Source organism: Neofelis nebulosa, chromosome 7 (genome assembly GCF_028018385.1).
Source record: "Neofelis nebulosa isolate mNeoNeb1 chromosome 7, mNeoNeb1.pri, whole genome shotgun sequence".
Lineage (NCBI taxonomy): Eukaryota > Metazoa > Chordata > Mammalia > Carnivora > Felidae > Neofelis > Neofelis nebulosa.
This window is the reverse complement of record NC_080788.1, coordinates 120,860,160-120,878,260: the sequence shown is the minus strand read 5'-3', so window position 1 is coordinate 120,878,260 and position 18,101 is coordinate 120,860,160. Positions and strand designations below refer to the sequence as shown.

The 18,101-nt window shown below is 38.5% G+C and overlaps 1 protein-coding gene and 1 pseudogene across 4 annotated transcripts in view; one reads left to right on the top strand and one right to left on the bottom strand.

The window, feature by feature from the left end:
- Window positions 1-18,101, bottom strand: part of YLPM1 (YLP motif containing 1) — a 76,148-nt gene that overhangs the window by 24,584 nt on the left and 33,463 nt on the right. For all 4 annotated transcript variants that reach the window (XR_009264617.1, XM_058739689.1, XM_058739687.1 and 1 more), the window contains 11 exons: window positions 15,657-15,777; window positions 7,958-8,378; window positions 7,753-7,845; window positions 7,338-7,533; window positions 6,543-6,661; window positions 5,483-5,637; window positions 1,978-2,040; window positions 1,571-1,690; window positions 686-862; window positions 523-606; window positions 151-234 (listed from right to left, as the gene is read on the bottom strand). Coding sequence is in view for 3 of the 4 variants with exons in the window: in XM_058739689.1 (XP_058595672.1) it covers window positions 151-234; window positions 523-606; window positions 686-862; window positions 1,571-1,690; window positions 1,978-2,040; window positions 5,483-5,637; window positions 6,543-6,661; window positions 7,338-7,533; window positions 7,753-7,845; window positions 7,958-8,378; window positions 15,657-15,777 (1,633 nt within the window). In the remaining variant the exon portion in view is untranslated. The remainder of the gene's footprint in view (window positions 1-150; window positions 235-522; window positions 607-685; window positions 863-1,570; window positions 1,691-1,977; window positions 2,041-5,482; window positions 5,638-6,542; window positions 6,662-7,337; window positions 7,534-7,752; window positions 7,846-7,957; window positions 8,379-15,656; window positions 15,778-18,101) is intronic.
- Window positions 9,466-10,406, top strand: LOC131517502 (homeobox protein NANOG-like; annotated as a pseudogene).

Here is an 18,101-nt window from a genome sequence, read left to right as displayed (position 1 = left end):
AAAGTATTAACAATCAGTAAATCTCAATGAAAGTTGAATAGGTGTTCTTATATTACTCATGCAACTTTTCTGTAATTTAAAATTTTTTTGAAATAAAGCAGGTATAAAAAAGGTCCCTTTTGCACTGCTTTCAAGGCAAAGGACACTTACCTCTTCAATAGCAGCATCTTGCAGCAGAGAACGAATGTCCAGTCGCATCATATGACGAGGTGCAGTTTCCCAGTGGTCAGCCATCTGTTGAGAGATTCAGGAGGTCAAGTTATCTCGGGAAACTACTCAAAGAAAGACCAAGTGAACATCTAAGACAAATTTAACTGATAGTGTGAAGTCTAACAGGCTACTTCCAGGAAGAGGTAGGCCACACCTCTTTCACTTAGATACAAAGGATAAGAAACATTTACTAAAGAAGGTAGAAAAGATTTTCTGAAAGTAAAGGAGATAAACAATTATTTCCAGACAACAGTGATCATACAAACAAAATGAAGTTTGGAATACAACACCTCCTATGTTTTCAAAAATCACCTTATTTATTTCTTTAAGCTTTCTTCCATGAATATTTCTCTTGCCACAAGTCTGGTTATCTGCACTCATTTCAGCCAAATATACCTAAGCAAGAATGAACAGTGATTAAGCAAACAAATGTAGCACTTACATGGTAACACAAAGTACTCTACAGTTCTTTTACCTCAAATCCCTTGGTTTTTGCTGCGCTCCAAAACTGGTCAAAATGTCTAACTCTGTCGTTGATGGCATCCAGGATGATAAAGGGGAAAAAGCCATCATCCAGAGTCTTTTTGAAAGTTTTGAACATGCTGGTCCGGTAGGTCTCCTCCATCTCAGCTTCATATTCATATTCCATTACCTAAGATACCCCAGAAGAGATATGGAGTTAGCAAAGACAAAGAATCTTCCTAAACCTCTTCCCTAGTTACCACCAGGATAGAGATAACTTTGTAGTCTTTCCTTCACACCTAAGTACTAAAATTTGTGTTCAAAAAAGAGAAGTCTTTCTTTGTCTTCAAAAAAGCCACATTAGGGGCGCCTGGGTGGCGCAGTCGGTTAAGCGTCCGACTTCAGCCAGGTCACGATCTCGCGGTCCGTGAGTTCGAGCCCCGCGTCAGGCTCTGGGCTGATGGCTCGGAGCCTGGAGCCTGTTTCCGATTCTGTGTCTCCCTCTCTCTCTGCCCCTCCCCCGTTCATGCTCTGTCTCTCTCTGTCCCAAAAATAAATAAAAAACATTGAAAAAAAAAAAAAAAAGCCACATTACTGGGGCGAGCGGGTGGCTCAGTCAGTTGAGTGTCTGACTTCAACTCAGGTCATGATCTTGCGGTTCATGAGTTCAAGTCCTGCGTCAGGCTCTGTGCTGACAGCTAGGAGCCTGGAGCCTGCTTCGGATTCTGTCTCCCCGTCTCTCTCTCTGCCCCTCCCAGGCTTGTTCCCTCTCTCTCTCTCTCTCTCTCAAAAACAAAGAAACATTAAAAAAAAAAAAAAGCCACATTACTCTCTGAACATGTTTTCCTTCCAATACTATTAACGAATCAAGATGTAATCTGAGAGGAATATGCCATACCTTCTTTTTCACTTTCTTTCCAGAATCTGGGTCTTTTTCTTCTTTTTCCACTTCAGTGATGAAGTAATCATCCAAGCTTAGGACTCTGGGTGCAGGTCCTCCAAACTCTACCTCTTTATCCTAAGAATCATACAGTCAAGAGAGTTAAAGAGAATTTATAGAATATATTAATGAACGTTAATAACAAAGTTCCTTCTCATGGCTAAATAATATGCAATCTTGTGGATTCAAATCAAGCAGAGGCAAAAATACCTGTTTAACCAGAACAAGATGTTTATGGGATAGCATCTCCCACATGGGCCAACAAGAATGGATCAAATGAGAAATACCTGGATTGACACCATGCTGCTTGCATGAAGGCAAGTGACTAACAAAAGCAACCAATTCTCTGGCTTTCCCATACTCACTCGAATAAGTTTTGCAACATGTGTCTTTCCACTGCCAGGCAATCCTCTCATTATAACAACAATCTGAAACACAATGAAAAACCAAAAAAATCACTCAGAGAAGATATTTTTTACAATGAGGTCTTACAGTTAAGTGACCTATCATTCTCCGGATACACCATATGACAGCCCATGAAACAAACCTTAGCAAATTTGAAAGGGTAGAAATAATACAAAGTATGTCTCTGAACATAACGGAATGAAATTAGAAATGAACAGTAAGAAAAAATTTGAGAAATTCACAAGTATGTGGAAATTAAACACCATACTCCTAAATAACCAATAGGTCAAAGAAGAAATTTAAAAATCAGAAAATACTTTGAGATAAATAAAAATGCCAAAACTTTACGGGATGCAACCAAAGCAGTGCTTATAAGGAAGTTTATAGCTATAACTGCCTATATTAATAAGAAGAAAGACTCAAATCAATAACCTAACCTTCAGATACTAGAAAAAGAATAAACTAAACTAGAGCAAGCAGAAAGAAGGAAATAATATTAGAGCAGAAGTCAATAAAATAGAGAACTGAAAAACAATAAAGAAAAATCAATGGAACCAAAAGCTGGTTCTTTGAAAAGATCAACGTAATTGACAAACCTTTAGCTAGTCTAAGAAAAAAAGAGAAAATATTCAAATTACTAGACTCAGAAATGAAAGGAGTGACATGATTACCAACTTTATAGAAATAAAAAATGGTTATAAAGGGATACTAGGAACCATTGTACAGCAACATATTAGACACCTCAGGTGAAATGGGCAAATCCCTAGAAAGACAAAGGGCAACTGAAACTGACCCCAGAAAACACAGACAACCTGAATAGATCTGTGACAAGTGAAGAGACTGATTGAGTAACCAAAAAACACTACCTACAAAGAAAAGCTCAGAGGCCCAGATGGCTACATCACTGAATTCCAACAAACATTTAAAGAACTCTTTACAAACTCTTCCAAAAAATAGAACAGGAAGGAACTCCCTACTCATTTTGTGAGGCCAGCATCTCAAATCAAGCAGATACCCTGATGCCAAAAGCAGACAAAACATCACAAGAAAACTATAGATATCTCTTATGAATATGGATGCAAAAATCCCTAAAAAAAAATACTGGCAAAAGGAATCCAGCAACATATAAAAAGAATTATACACCATGACTAAATGGGATTTATCCCAGGGATGCAAATTAACATCCAAAAGCCAATTACTATAATTAATATATCATTATCAACAGAATAAAGAAAACAAAAATCACATATAAAAGAATAAAATCACACACATTAAAAAGCAAACAAACAAAATCTCAATTAATGCAGGGAAAGCATTCAACAAAATTCAACATTATTTCATGATGAAAACATTCAACAAACTAGGAAGGGAAGGGAACCCTCTTCAACCTGATAAAGGGCATCTACTGAAAACCCATAGCAACAGCATACTTAATGGTGAAATACTGAAAGTTTTCTAAAAACAAGAATAAACATAGATGTCCACTCTCACCACATCCATTCAATGCTGTACTGGAGGTTCTAGCCAGACAACGAGGGAGTTAAAAAAAGAAAAAAGGGATTCAGATTGTAAAAGAAGAAGTTAAACCTTCTCTATCAGCAGATGACATGACCTGATATATAAAAAATCCTAGGGAATCCACTAAAAATTAATTCGAATGAAAGAGTTTAGCAATGTTGCAGGATATAAGATCAATATACAAAAGTCAGTTTTAGCTCTATACAATTGAATAATACAAAAATGGAATTAAGCTAACTATATCAATAATAACAATAAAATGTGAATGGAAAACATGATCCAACTATATGCTGTGCTTTCTAAAGGAGACATGCTTTATTTTGTATTTTCAATTTTTTACTTAAGTTCTAGTTAGTTAACATATAGTGTAACATTGGTTTCGGGAGTGGAATTTAGTGATTCATCATAACCAGTGCTGATCATAACCAGTGCCCTCCTTAATACCAACGCCTATTTAGCCCACCCCCCACCCACCTCCCTAAAGGAGACATACTTTAGATTCAAAGACAAATAGACTGAAAATTAAAGGATGCAAAAAAAGAAATCATACAAACAGACAACCATAGGAAAGCTGGAATAGCTATACTAATAATAGATGAAATAGACTTTACGACAATGACTTATATAGTCATATGTAGTCAAAATATTTGATGGAAATCTCTAGCATCAGTTTACTGAAACAAAATCTAAATATTCTGCAATATAAATTTAAGAACGTATGCATGTGACACTTGTCAGAATGGTTAAAATCAACAACACAAGAATCAACAGGTGTTGGCAAGAATGTGGAGCAAAAGGAACCCTCGTGCAGGGTTGATGCGAATGCAAGCTGGTGCAGCCATTGTGGACAACAGTATACAGGTTCCTCAAAAAGTTAAAAATAGAACTACCCTAGGATCTAGCAATAACACTACTGGTATTTACCCAAAGAATATAAAAACATAAATTCAAAGGGATATATGCACCCCTATGTTTATACCAGTATTATTTACAATAGCCAAGATATGGAAGCAGCCCAAGTGTCCATCAACAGATGAATGTATAAATAAGATATGGTATATATATAACATACATTTATATATATATATATCTCATACATTTTTATATATATATATAAATACACATACATTTTTATATACATATATAAATTACGGAATATTATTTAACCATAAAAAAGAATAAAACCTTGCTATTTGCAATGACATGGATGGAGCAAGAGAGTATAATGCTGAGTGAAATAAGTCGGAGAAAGACTAACACCTTATGATTTCACTCATATGTGGAATTTAAGAAACAAACGAGCAAGGGCAAAAAGAAAAGAGAAACAGAGAGAGACAAATCAAGAAACAGACTCTTACGTATAGAGAATAAACTAACAGTTACCAGAGGGGAAGGGGGCTTGGGTGGGATAGGTGAAATAGGTGATGGGGATTAAGGAGTGCAAGTGTTATGATGAGCACCGGGTGATGCATGGAATTGTTGAATCACTATCTGGTACATCTGAAACTAATGTAACACTATTAACTAACTGGAATTAAAATTAAAATGAAAGAAAACAAAATAAAGAACATATATATTTGGGGGTCACAAGGAAAATAAGCCCAAATAAATCAAGTCTCCTAATTCTCCCTTTTTTTGTTCCACATACCATAGAACCAAATCCACTTCCCCTCATCCCCTCTTCAAAATGCAATTAATGAAGTTCTTATGAATTGTTTTGTAAAATTTTTGACATCTTTTTTTGCCAAGCAATTAAGTTCTAATTTCTTAAATTCTATAGGGTAGGCAATTTATGAATTTATATGATGACTTGTAGATGATAAGATGCCTTGAATCTGATATTATTACCATGTCACAGAAAAGTAGAGAAATTACATTCAGGGTATTAAAAAGATCTCCTGATAGCTTCTGATTTGCAAGAAAGCTAGTCAACTACACAGGACTCACTCTCTCAGGTCTGCTCTCTCGGCCAGGTGGTTTCAAAATATCATCTACGTTCTTAGATTCGGGTTTCTTCTCAACCCGTGGGGCTGGAGGTGGCTGGTGGCTTAGTGAAGGAGCTGGCAGGGGCATTCGCTCCTCTGGATAAGTTCTTCGTTCTCCTAGGATTCCAGCAATTGAACAAAATTACTATTTACATGGTAATTATTTAAAATTTTAACTCTCTTCAGTCATCCTAAGGTAATAAAATTCATGATGATTTGGAGGCCACTTCTAAACCTTAATCAGAGAAAGTTTAAAGTAATGTAAATTTACATTTCTTGAAATCAAGAAAATGAAAAGATTTAGGTATATGATTTTGGGCAAATAGAATGCTCTGAAAAATACTGACTTCATCTTTGTTTGTATTAAATTTAGGGAAAAAGTTAAGCAACAGGACATAGAAGAATAATACATACTTTGCCGATAGTCCCAAGTATGACTTACAGTCTGTCTATAACTTCTGGTTTTACAGTTTTAAGAACAAGAGTTACTAGCTTAGGAAAGCTTGTTCTTACAAATAGGTATGCATTTTTGGTTTAGGTGTATAACAGTGAAAAACAAAAAGCAACCTAAATGTCCAATAATAAGAGTCTCCTACTTTATCCACTCAATGGTATATCATAGAACCATTATTATAATAGGTTTACATACAGAAAAATGTTACGTATCACTGAGAATAAACATGATAAAGAAATTCTATTTACACTTTGATTACAACTTCATTAATACATACGTGAAAAGAGAATGAGAAGAAACATACAAAATTATAGTTGTTGTGGTGTGGTAGGAGGTGGGATTATAACTGATTTTGTTTCTATTTTCCAAAACTTCTTTAATAATACCAAAGAACAATTTATGTTTTCTTTCATTAATTACATTGCTATTTTTGATGATAATGCTCCCATCTCTGATAAATCGGTGCATTCATTTTATTCTGAAAGTTTAAATCCACAGCTATAGGGGGAAACATCTCCAGTGGTCTGTATTCTCAACATCCTCATAGTTAATAAGGCACTTGTTCTACCTCCAAACATGGATGGTCCTTCGTAGGCTGGTCGGTCAGACTTCCGGTCATAGGATGGCCTATCAAATCCCCCTCTTCTGGATGAGGAATGGTCTTTTTTGTCTCGATATGACTGAGTCCTAGAGGTGTAACAGGAAGTACTTTAGAAAATTTAAAAAAAACAAAAAAAGGAGGTCTCTGTATTACAATGCAATACCACTATCTGCCCAATTTTCTCCATGGGTAGCTACTACACATAGTCAATATTTTTATTTTTATTTTGCTTTTCTTTTTATTTTATTTTATTTTTTTGAGGGGGGAGGGGCAGAGAGAGAGGGAGAGACAGAATCATAAGCAGGCTCTGTGCTCAGCACAGGGGGGCCCAACACGTGGCATGATCTCACGACATGACCTGGGCTGAAATCAAGATGCTTAACCGACTGAGCCACCCAGGGGCCCCACTTTTCCATTTAGATCTGCCTTGCACACAGACGTCTAAAGGGCTCATGAACTGCAAAAATACGTTGTTTACCTACTAATGAAGTAATGACTGTACCTTTATTGACAATAGTATTTCCTTTCCTTACAGGCTATCTCCATCTCCCATTTAATTCTCTGGAATTCAAGCTCAGAAAACTCAAGCATCTCGTTTCCTGCAGATTGGTCTGGAACTGCTTTTCCTTCTCCAAATTACATACACATGTATGAGAAGTATACATCATTTACCAAATTTCCCTTAGATACAATGACTTTTGCTGAACTTAAGTCTATGGTAATTTGTACACCTGGCAAAAAGGTATTTTTCATAACACGTACCTATCATCTCGAGGTCGGCGTTCTCGATCAAATCGATCCCGGTCATAGTCAATAACACCACGATCCCGTTCTCGGTCTCTGTGTGTCTCTCGATCCCTTTTGAAATCTCGATGATCTGCCATGACATTACTTTGACGATCAAAATAAGGCTCACGGTCTCTGTCTCTATCATAACGATCACGTTGGCCTGCATGTTCTACAAAAACAATTAGTACAAAGTAAGAGCTATATCCCTTTTCTGAAATAAAAGCAGAAAAGTGCAAATCTAACTTTAGAGCTAGTATAAATTATTGTCCTAAATTCAACTTATGAATCTTTCAGCTATATTAAAGGGAGGCCCAGATAACCTTATCAAAATCACATGATAATTAGGTCCTAAAAGGTTTAAAAATACTGATCTCTCTGGGACTCCTACCTGTCTCAAAAGTTGATCTTTCAGGTAGTGGATCTGGGCGCAAAGTTATTCTTTCTCCATAGGGTATCTGTTCAACTTTATTAGTGGACATATCTGGTGAACCAAATCAGGGATAAAACACTGTAAGAATGAAGCCTAAGGAAGACAAAGCTGAAGCTCACGATTTCCTGAGAATCCCAAATACAAAGCTGTCACCATTACTCACCTCGGCCATGGCCATAATCAACAGTCTGCTGCACTGGGGGTGGTTTGGACATCGGTGGCAGACCCATAGGCATTGGGCCAGGAGGGGGGATGGGAGGGTGAACATGTGGGGGTGGTAACACTGGAGCAGATGGGATTGTTCCAGGTTCTGGTTTAAATTCTGAATTCAGTCCTTGTTCATCATTTGTATCCCAGAGGCCATAGAAAGAATCTTCATCCCAGCGCTCCTGTTCCACAGCTGAAGTCTGTGGCTTTATTACTGGTGGAGGAGGTGGAGGTGGAGGAGGAGGCGGTGGTGGTGGTGGTATTGGGATAGGCGGCCTGGTCACAGGAACAGATGGTCTTGCTGGTGGAGCAGAGGGTCTTACAATTGTTCCTGGTGGTTTACCCATAGGAGGGGGTGGTCTATAGGCCCCTGGAGGCTGGAGAATAGGGTAAATGTGGAGGAGCATTTAGTGGAGGAGCATACCATCATGTTCTCACACGTCGGTAGAAATTAAAACCCGATTTTCCGTCCATACAAGAAAAAGTTCTTTTTCTTTTTAAAACCTTTTTGTGTCTTAAAATACACCATTGGAGGGGTGCCTGGGTAGCTCAGTCAGTTAAGTGTCCAACTTTGGCTCAGGGTGTGATCTTGCAGTTTGGGAGTTCGAGCCCTACATCGGGTTCTGCGCTGATAGTACTGAGCCTGTTTGGGATTCTCTCCCTCTCTCTCTGCCCCTCTCCCACTAGCGTACCTTCTAGCTCTCTCAAAATAAATAAACTTAAAAAAATAATAATCAGGGGCGCCTGGGTGGCTCAGTCGGTTAAGCATCCGACTTCAGCTCAGGTCATGATCTCGCGGTCCGTGAGTTCGAGCCCCGCGTCGGGCTCTGTGCTGACAGCTCAGAGCCTGGAGCCTGTTTCAGATTCTGTGTCTCCCCCTCCCTGACTCTCCCCCGTTCATGCTCTGTTTCTCTCTGTCTCAAAAACAAATAAACGTTAAAAAAATAATAATCAAATAAAACAAAATATACCATTGGAGAGAAATATGCAAATCATGTATCTAATAAAGGAACTGTATTTAAAATTTGAAAAATTAGTATAATTGAATGGTAAGACAAATAATAGAAAAAAAATCAGCAAAAAATTTGGAGATTTCTCCAAAGAAGATACACGAATGGCCAATAAGCACTTGAAAAGACACTCAACATCATTAGTCATTAGGGAAATAGATGATGGTTGCACAGCTCAGTACATTTACTAAAAATCACCTAAAATGGGCAAATTATATGGTATGTAGATTATACCTCAATTAGGTTATCAAAAATTGTCCTCGACCTTTCCCTAGATTGGACTGGCTGGCTCCTGCTATTGCGGTGGTGACCCACTTCATTCCCATCCTTCTGACACTCTTACATCTGGAGATCTTCATATTTCTCTAAGTTCTTCCACCTCGATATGTAAACCTGGGCCTTTCTTATAATCTTGCTCTCTTTTTTTTTTTCCTTCTACCTTCAGTTCAGCAACATGAATGTGGATCCAGTTCAGGCCCAGTGCCCTCCTTGCCCTGAAGCACCCAATTCTAGGGACTCTTCTCCAATGTCTGAGATTTATGGGCCTGAAGAAAATTATGCATCCTTGCATGTCATCTGCTGAGACACCCTACACGGAGACCGTCTCTCCTCTTCCTTCCTCCATGGTCTGCTTATTCAGGACAGCTTCGTTTCTTCCACCAGTCCCAGAGTAAAACCACTACCCACTTTTGTAGAGGAGAGCACAGTGAAGAAGCAAGATATGGCCCAGGGCAAGAAACAGAAGATCAGAACCGGGTTCTCTTAGACCCAGCTATATGTACTCAATGACAGATTCCAGAGACAGAAATACCTCAGTCTCCAGCAGATGCAAGAACTTTCCAACATTCCGAACCTTAGCTATAAGCAGGTTAAATCCTGGTCCCAGAACCAGAGAATGAAATGTAAGAGGTGGCAGAAGTGGCCAAAGAACAGCAACAGTATGACTCAGAATGGCTCAGCAACTACAGAATACCCAGGCTTCTCTTCCTGTCACTGGGGATACCTGACGAACACTTCTGGAAACCTTCCAATATGGAGTAACCAGACCTGGAACAGCCAGTCTTGGAGCAACCATTTCTGGAACAGTTAGATCTGGTGCCCCCAAGCCTGGAATAGTCAGCTCCACAACTATGGAGAGGAATCCCTGCAATCCCAGATCCAGTTCCAGCAAAATTCTGTCAGTGACTTGGAGTCCATCTTAGAAACTGCTGGGGAAAGCCACAGTGTAAAATGCTTTATTAAATATTTTTTGATATTAGTTAATTAATTAATTAAATATTAATTAATGTTACTTACTATTTAGCACTTTATTAAAGTGCTAAGCATCTTAGTACCCAGCAAGTAATAGGTTTATTCCCAAAGTACTCTGTGAACACACAGCCTGAAGATGTGTGACATGATGAGTATATTATTCAATCTCAGTTTGGGCAGTGGCTGTATTACTTCTGTTACGATTTGTCTTTTAGGGTCCTGTATCTCTGCCTTGATACTGTATCTCATTATGCTTATTGTTTCAACTGAGAAGGTATGATTGGAATCTAATCAAAGAGGTTTCAGTAGCATTGGCTGCTATGGACAACATGATAAAAGATGCTTCTGGCCACACGTAACTAGATATAACACTAATTTGGATATCTTTAGGTTCTAGAATCCAACTTCAAGAATAGGAAGTAAAAATACAAAGGCAAATGATGAAGGATTACTTGTATTTTCTGAGTTTGTGAGGCTTTACTTATTAGTAACCTCAAATGTTATGATGAAGGGTCAAGCTATAATGTGCTTCATTGGTTTCCTCTGCCCCGTGTTATTTTACCACAACTCCTAATTCCTTCGTTATTCTAGTTATTTGTAGAAAGATGTTTTGTATTTTAATGTAGCATGGTAATAGTATCAGTTTGGCTGGTTGGTTTATAGGTTTAAGTACAAATAAATAAAATACCCACTTAAAAAAATTGTCCTCAACACTATCACCCTCCCACCAATGTATCACCCTCTCTTTTTTCTCCTTACTTAAAAAGTAGGGTGCTAGCCACTTGAGATATAAATGTCCCAGGCCCACCCTACATCTACTGAATTTCTGTAGGGGGAGATCCTGGCATTAATTAAAAACCAAAACCTCCCTGAGTAATTCTGTTGTCTCGTTAACAGTAGTCTGTGGCAAGACTAGTACCCACACACAACATCAGCACCAGGAAACAACAAAACAAAGAAACTGAATGGGACATTTAGTAACCTCTCCAAGAGGAAGTGCCACTGTTGTGTGCAATGTTTGCATTTGTCTTCCCAAAGCAATCACCAAATGTCAATAGAAATGTGTATTAAGGAGACAGTAGAATCTCTTGACAGATAGGTCCTATCTACTCAATGCTGAAACCCAACTGTCAAATTTTATTTTAATCTCTGCAAGCCTGATTCGAACACTCATTATCCTTTTCTCTTAGTTCGTTGTTTCTGGTTTGTTTTTCATTGACAGCTATTTTAGACCTTAGAGACCCAACAATATACGCTACTTACCTATTTATTCATGTATGGGCTGTACTTTAAGAACAAACTTTCTGGGTAACAAAATGGATTTGGCCATTATGTAAGGAACATTGTTTAACTAGAGGTCACTACAACCCACAGTAAAAGCCAAATGGTGGCTACCTAAGGGTAAACATTTGATTGTAGCACTCTAAAAAATTGCTAATATAGGACAAAAACTATGGTGTCTGGAGTACAGCTACCCAGACCTGTTCCAAGTATCTTAAGAACTCTTCAGATTATGTCTATAAATAAAAGTGTTTTCTTTACACTACACAGTGAAAGCAATAGATACATTTGTAAAAAAAAGAAAAAAGAAAAAATCCCTACAGTATTTATATGAGAATTACTATCTACAGTATATTAAGAATGGGGCGCCTGGGTGGCTCAGCTCATTGGACATCTGACTCTTGATTTCGGCTCAGGTCATGATCTGACAGTCCTGGGATCGAGCCCAGCATTGTGCTGATAGCACAGAGCCTGCTTGGGTCCTTTCTCTCCTTTTTCTCTGCCCCTCCCCCATTCATGCGAGTGCTCTCTCCCTCTCTCTCCAAATAAATAAACTTAAAACAAAAAGAGTAATATAAATTGGTAAGAAAAAAAACCTTACAAGTCAAACAGACAAATGGATAAAGGACAAAAATAGAATTTTTACAAGAAGAAATATAATATGGAAAAATACTCGTGTTCACTATCAAAAATGCATATTAAAACATTTTATTAAAGCTACTAAATCAACCAAAAATATCAAGTAGCTGGTGCTTGCAAGGCTCTAGCATACATTTTATACAACTATTTAAAAAAAATGTTTATGTTTATGTTTGAGAGAGAGAGAGAGAGAGAGAAACAGTGTGAATAGGAGAGGGGCAGAGAGAAAGGGGCACATAGAATCTGAAGCAGGATCCAGGCTCTGTGCTGACAGCTCAGAGCCCAACGCGAGGCTCGAACTCACGAACCACAAGATCATGACCTGAGCCAAAGTTGGATGACTAACAGACTGAGCCACCCAGGAGCCCCTTTATACAACTATTTTAGAGAGCCATTAGCTATATTCCAGGAATCATTAAAAATGTCCTTATTCTGTAACTGAAATATCCTACTTTGGGATTTTGGGGATCTTAAAATTTAAGAAGTTATCTATGGGACCCGGGGTGGCTCAGTTGGTTACGCATCTGACTTTGGCTCAGGTCATAATCTCATAGGTCGTAAGTTTGAGCCCCGCGTCAGACTCTGTGTTGACAGTTCAGAGCCCAGAGCCTGCTTCAGATTCTATGTCTCCCCCTCTCTCTCTCTCTCTCTCTCTGCCCCTCCCTAGCTCACGCTCTGTCTCTCTCTCTCTCAAAAATAAATGAACATGAAATTTTTTTTAAAAATAAGTTACCTAGAGTAAGAACTTGATACAAAGACATTCACTGAAGTTATATTAACAATAAGACTGAAGGATTAGAAGCAAATGTCCAACAGAAGTAGAATAGTTTTAATAAATTATGCATCAAAAGTAATAAAGTATGTAGGAATATGAAAAATGTTTTTGATTTGTTAAGTGAATAAGGCAGAAATGTGGAACTATAATCTAGAGTTTCAACTATTTGCTAAGAGATACAAAGATAAAAGACACAGTTCCTATTATTAGGAGCTCTGTTTAGAAGGAAAGACAGACAAGGTAACAGACAAAATACAATAGGATAATGGCTATGACAGAAGCTTGTACAAGATGTTACAGGGGTACATGTGAAGGCAACCATCTTACCCAAGGGGAAGAGAAGATACAAAGCTGACTTCTAAAAAACAAACAAGAATTAACTAGTTGGAGAAGAGGATAAGAGAAAGAAAAGAAACTGTAGGTTTAGAGAACAACATGTACGTGCAAAGGCATGGGGAAGTTAAGAGTCTGGCACACTCGCACAGTTGTAAGAAGCTCCACGTGGAAGGAAGGCAGAGCGGAAGGGAGGAGAAGAGCAAGTAATGGTAGGCAGAGGTCAAGCCAGCTCAGGAGAAACATAAAGGGTCATGCAAAAGACTTTAGATTTGATCACGTAAGCAGTGGGGAATACAGCATTCTGAAGCGAGGGTGCACGCAACATGGTGAGATTTATGTTTTTAAATGTCCATTTTGGGGGCGCCTGGGTGACTCAGTCGGTTAAGCGGCTGACTTCGGCTCAGGTCATGATCTCGCGGTCCATGAGTTCGAGCCCCACGTCGGGCTCTGTGCTGACAGCTCAGAGCCTGGAGCCTGTTTCAGATTCTGTGTCTCCCTCTCTCTGACCCTCCCCTGTTCATGCTCTGTCTCTCTCTGTCTCAAAAATAAATAAATGTTAAAAAAAATTTAAAAATAAAATAAAATAAAATAAATGTCCATTTTGGGGCGCCTGGGTGGCTCAGTCGGTTAAGCATCTGACTTCGGCTCAGGTCATGATCTCATGGTTTGTGAGCTCGAGCCCCACGTGGGGCTCTGTGCTGACAGCTCAGAGCCTGGAGCCTGCTTCAGATTCTGTGTCTCTCCCTCTCTCTGCCCCTCCCATGTTCATGCTCTGTCTCTCTGTCTCTCAATAATAAATGTTAAAAAAAAAAAAAATTAAGCGTCCACTTTGGCCAGAAGTCCCATCAGTGCTGCCTAAGGTGAAGTGTAGGGGTACCAAGTGCCACTAGAGAACTTTTTGGGGTGACAGAAATTTCGTTCTTCTTTATATTTATCAAAACTCAAACTGTAGGCTTAAAATGAGTGGGCTTAAAGTGAGTTAAGATATGTAAACTATACCTCAAAATTTGATTCAAAAATACAATAAAATAATCACTCTAGCAGAATGGAGAATGGATCAGAGGAGAATGAGATGGAGAGATGAATTGGGATGTTTCTGAAATAATCTAGGCAAAAACTGATGAAGGACAAAACTGAGGTTGTGGGGAAGTAGAGGACAGTATATTTGAACAATATTAAGAAGGTAGTAAAATCAATCAAAAGAATGACTGGATACGGAAGGGCAGGACACAGTAAACAGTTAAGGCTGACTTTTAGGTTTCCAGTTTGGGTGAGTAGGTGATGGTGAGGAGAAAGAACAAGGTTAATGGAAAATGATACTGAGGTCCATTTTGAATATGCCGAGTTTGACAGGAGACACATCCGGAGAGAAACGCTGGAGGCAGACAGATGCACACACAAGTCAGGAGATATGATATGGGGAGGCAACATCATGGTGGTCATTGGTGACAACTATGTAATCTGTTTTGTGTTAGACTATGTGTTATGATGAAAGGGCACACTGAAAAGTGAAGAGTTAATTTCATGAAATGATTTGGGTTTTCCCTCTCATTGTGTTGTTATAAAGTTATTTGCATGACAACATTTTTAAAGGTCATCACTGGCTTAAAGGTAAAATAACAAACAACAACAACAATGAACACAAAACAAAGGGAGAACCTGATCACACAAACCTTTCACAGAACTCTACTGCCTGAACTAGAGCATGATGTTTGATCCCTTCCCTAGCTGAGGAACCAGTAGCCCAAGGCAGTGGGGAGACGCTGAGGCTCAAAGGAGGCGGGCTCATAAGGGGCCTCTGCACTGCCCAGATGAAAAACAGGACCATTTCAACAAAAGAGATTATTAGGAAAATTCTACACTTGTGTGAACATGAAGCCATGTAGCTCAGGTGTGCTTGGTGTATTTATCAAAACCTAGGGGGAAAAAGTGGCTGTCACACTTTTGACCACATTTAAAAGATTTTCAAAGGCCAATTACCATTAGCTTTTTACTTTTCCCAAATTTACATTAAAAAAAATTTTTTTAACGTTTATTCATTTTTGAGAGACACAGAGAGACAGAGTATGAGTGGGGCGGGGGGTGGAGGGGGGGGGGCGGCAGAGAGGGAGACACAGAATCCGAAGCAGGCTCCAAGCTCTGAGCTGTCAGCACAGAGCCCGACATGCGGCTCGAACTCACTGACCATGAAATCCTGACCCAAGCTGAAGTCGGACACTTAACTGACTGAGCCACCCAGGCACCGCAAATTTACATTTTTTATAGAGGAAATTTATACCTATTACAATGGGAAAAAAATCAAACAACATACAAACATACAAAGTAGGAATCATTTCATTTCCCGAGCACACGTTTTTCCATACCGGGTACATTCCAGGCCTTGAAGATGCATTCTGCAACCTCGAGTCCTGGGGTGGCAGATGGTCAGGCATCTGTGGCTCAGACCCAAAGTCTTTCATCTTCTGAAGCTGTTCTTTCTGTTCCCTGTGAACAAATAAAATTTCCATTGTACATTAAGGCATGTTTACTCCAGACCCAGTGACTACAACTGATATCAAAGACAAAGAGATCTTAAGAACCCTGTTCCAAAACCCTCTATGGTGCCCCCAGGGCATCTCCAGGGTAACACTCTCTTGCCTTTATGTAGCTAACTGACTAGTCTTCTACAACCTATAAATTACTATAAATTACTAAACCTATTCAAGGACAGGTTCCACAACCTGCCTCATTAGTCTATTCTAAAATAGCATCTACTGGTCACCTTTTTCTTTCATTGAACAAAAAGTTCTCTATTTTCCTTGTTCAATACTCTCTCGCTAGATGAGAAGTTGCAAACTGGTGGCCAAATACGGCCTACAAAGTTTCTTGTTTGTTTTTTTTTTAATTGGCTTTTCCATCAGTTTTTAAAATCTGAATTAGCTGCCGTTATTTACGAAGCAAAATATTTCACATATAAATTCAAATTGTAAAGAGATTTGGTAACAATGGGTCTATGTCCCCACATGCCAACAATCAGCTGACTGGAGTAATGGCCGTCCACTTCAGATGAAGCGGGTTGCTATAGTCCTCACCACACTCGGTAGAGTTACCCTGGCCCACTTTCACTCATTATAGTTACCTGTCTGGTTCTTGTGGGCACTTTAGTTTATGGCCCAGTGAGAGCTAATGTCAGTCTATACCTTGAAAAACAATACTTCATATTCCTAAAAAGGATTCATGGAACTCTTCATGCTTTTCTTGAATTCTCTGGTCCAATTCCTTCCTTCCTTTTTTTTTTTTTTTTTTTTTTTGAGTTTTCTTTACAATGCCCACCATAAACAGGTGTACATCTACTACAACCTCTTTAGACTTTTTACAATTTTCTTCCTACACTGGATGTAGTGCCCCAAATGGACACAAACTAAGGGTCAAAAAAGTTTATTTTCTACCTCATGTAAATGACTTCACACCAATACAACATAGCTTACTTGTATTCAACTATGACAATTCTTATCCATCACTTCATATATTTTAGTTATGCTTATGTTGCCTAGAAAGAGCTTAAAAAAAGGATGATGAAGAAGAAGCACCTTTTATCAAAAGGTTTTCTATACAAAGTAATAACGATGAAAAGGAAATTTTAAAAAGAAAAGGAAAGAAAACTTGGCAGTTTGGGAACACTAACCAGCTTGGTGCTCTCCATAAACAGAACAGATTTTAGAGCTGGACAGACTGGGTTCAAATTCTGGGTTTGCCACTGATTAGCCAAGTGGACTTAACCTCTCTGAGCTTTAGTGTCATCTGTGAAGTAGGGTATGTCTACTTATCATTGCAGGCCTTTGAGATAAAAGGATCTGAGACCGGAAGACTGAGACAATGTAGGCTAAATTATTAGCACAGTGCCCAGCACATGGTGGGTGTTACGTTAAAGGCGTCTGTAATTTGAAAGTGAATGGTGTGGTAACTAAACGTTCTCTATCATGCTTTCCACATCTTCTTCATGACTAATCTGGAAAAGTAAAATCTCTCAGAGCATATCTTCTATAGACAGAAATCTGTTGTGTTGCCTGAGGCACCGGATCTTCCATCTTTACCTACAGGGATTTTTCCTCATTGTACTTTTCTAGTCATAAAGCTTCAGTTATAATTTCAATCGGTACAATCCACATAGACCAGAATTGAAAAATGAAGGAAACACAATACACTGGAGTATGTCAAAACCTAACCATTAATTTATTTTCTCAAAACATTGCTCATTCCTAAGAACTTACTCAAAAAGCTTACAATCTATCAATGACTGCTAAATTCTTATCTCAGGACATAGTTGGTTTAGGGATTGAATGAACATACACAAAGTATTCAGTATTCAGTACAGTTCCTGGCACACAGTAAGCATGCAATGTTTCTTCTTCTTCTTCTTCTTCTTCTTTTTTTTTTTTTTGAATTGTTACTCCCTGGGAAGCATTAGATAGATACTTATACATAGGTGATTTTAAATCAAGAAATCCAAATTTTATTCTCCATTTCACAAAGAAAATATTTGATTATGTAGAAATAAGTAACATCCTCAAGTAGAGATATCTGCTTTTAGTTATAAGGAAAAGATAAAACACCCCAGAAAGAAAGTATCAGCAGTTAGCCAAATCTGAGGACGCTTTCAGGTAAACCATTCTGAGCTTCAACAGAGGAAAAACCTTACAGCACTTTCCAAAGTTTTATCAAAGATAAGTGAATATGAAGTCTATAAGATCTAATACCAAAGAACAAAATGCCTCCTGGGGAAAAAAAAGGATGTTACATATGAGCTCTGTGAAATCCAGAGCACTGGA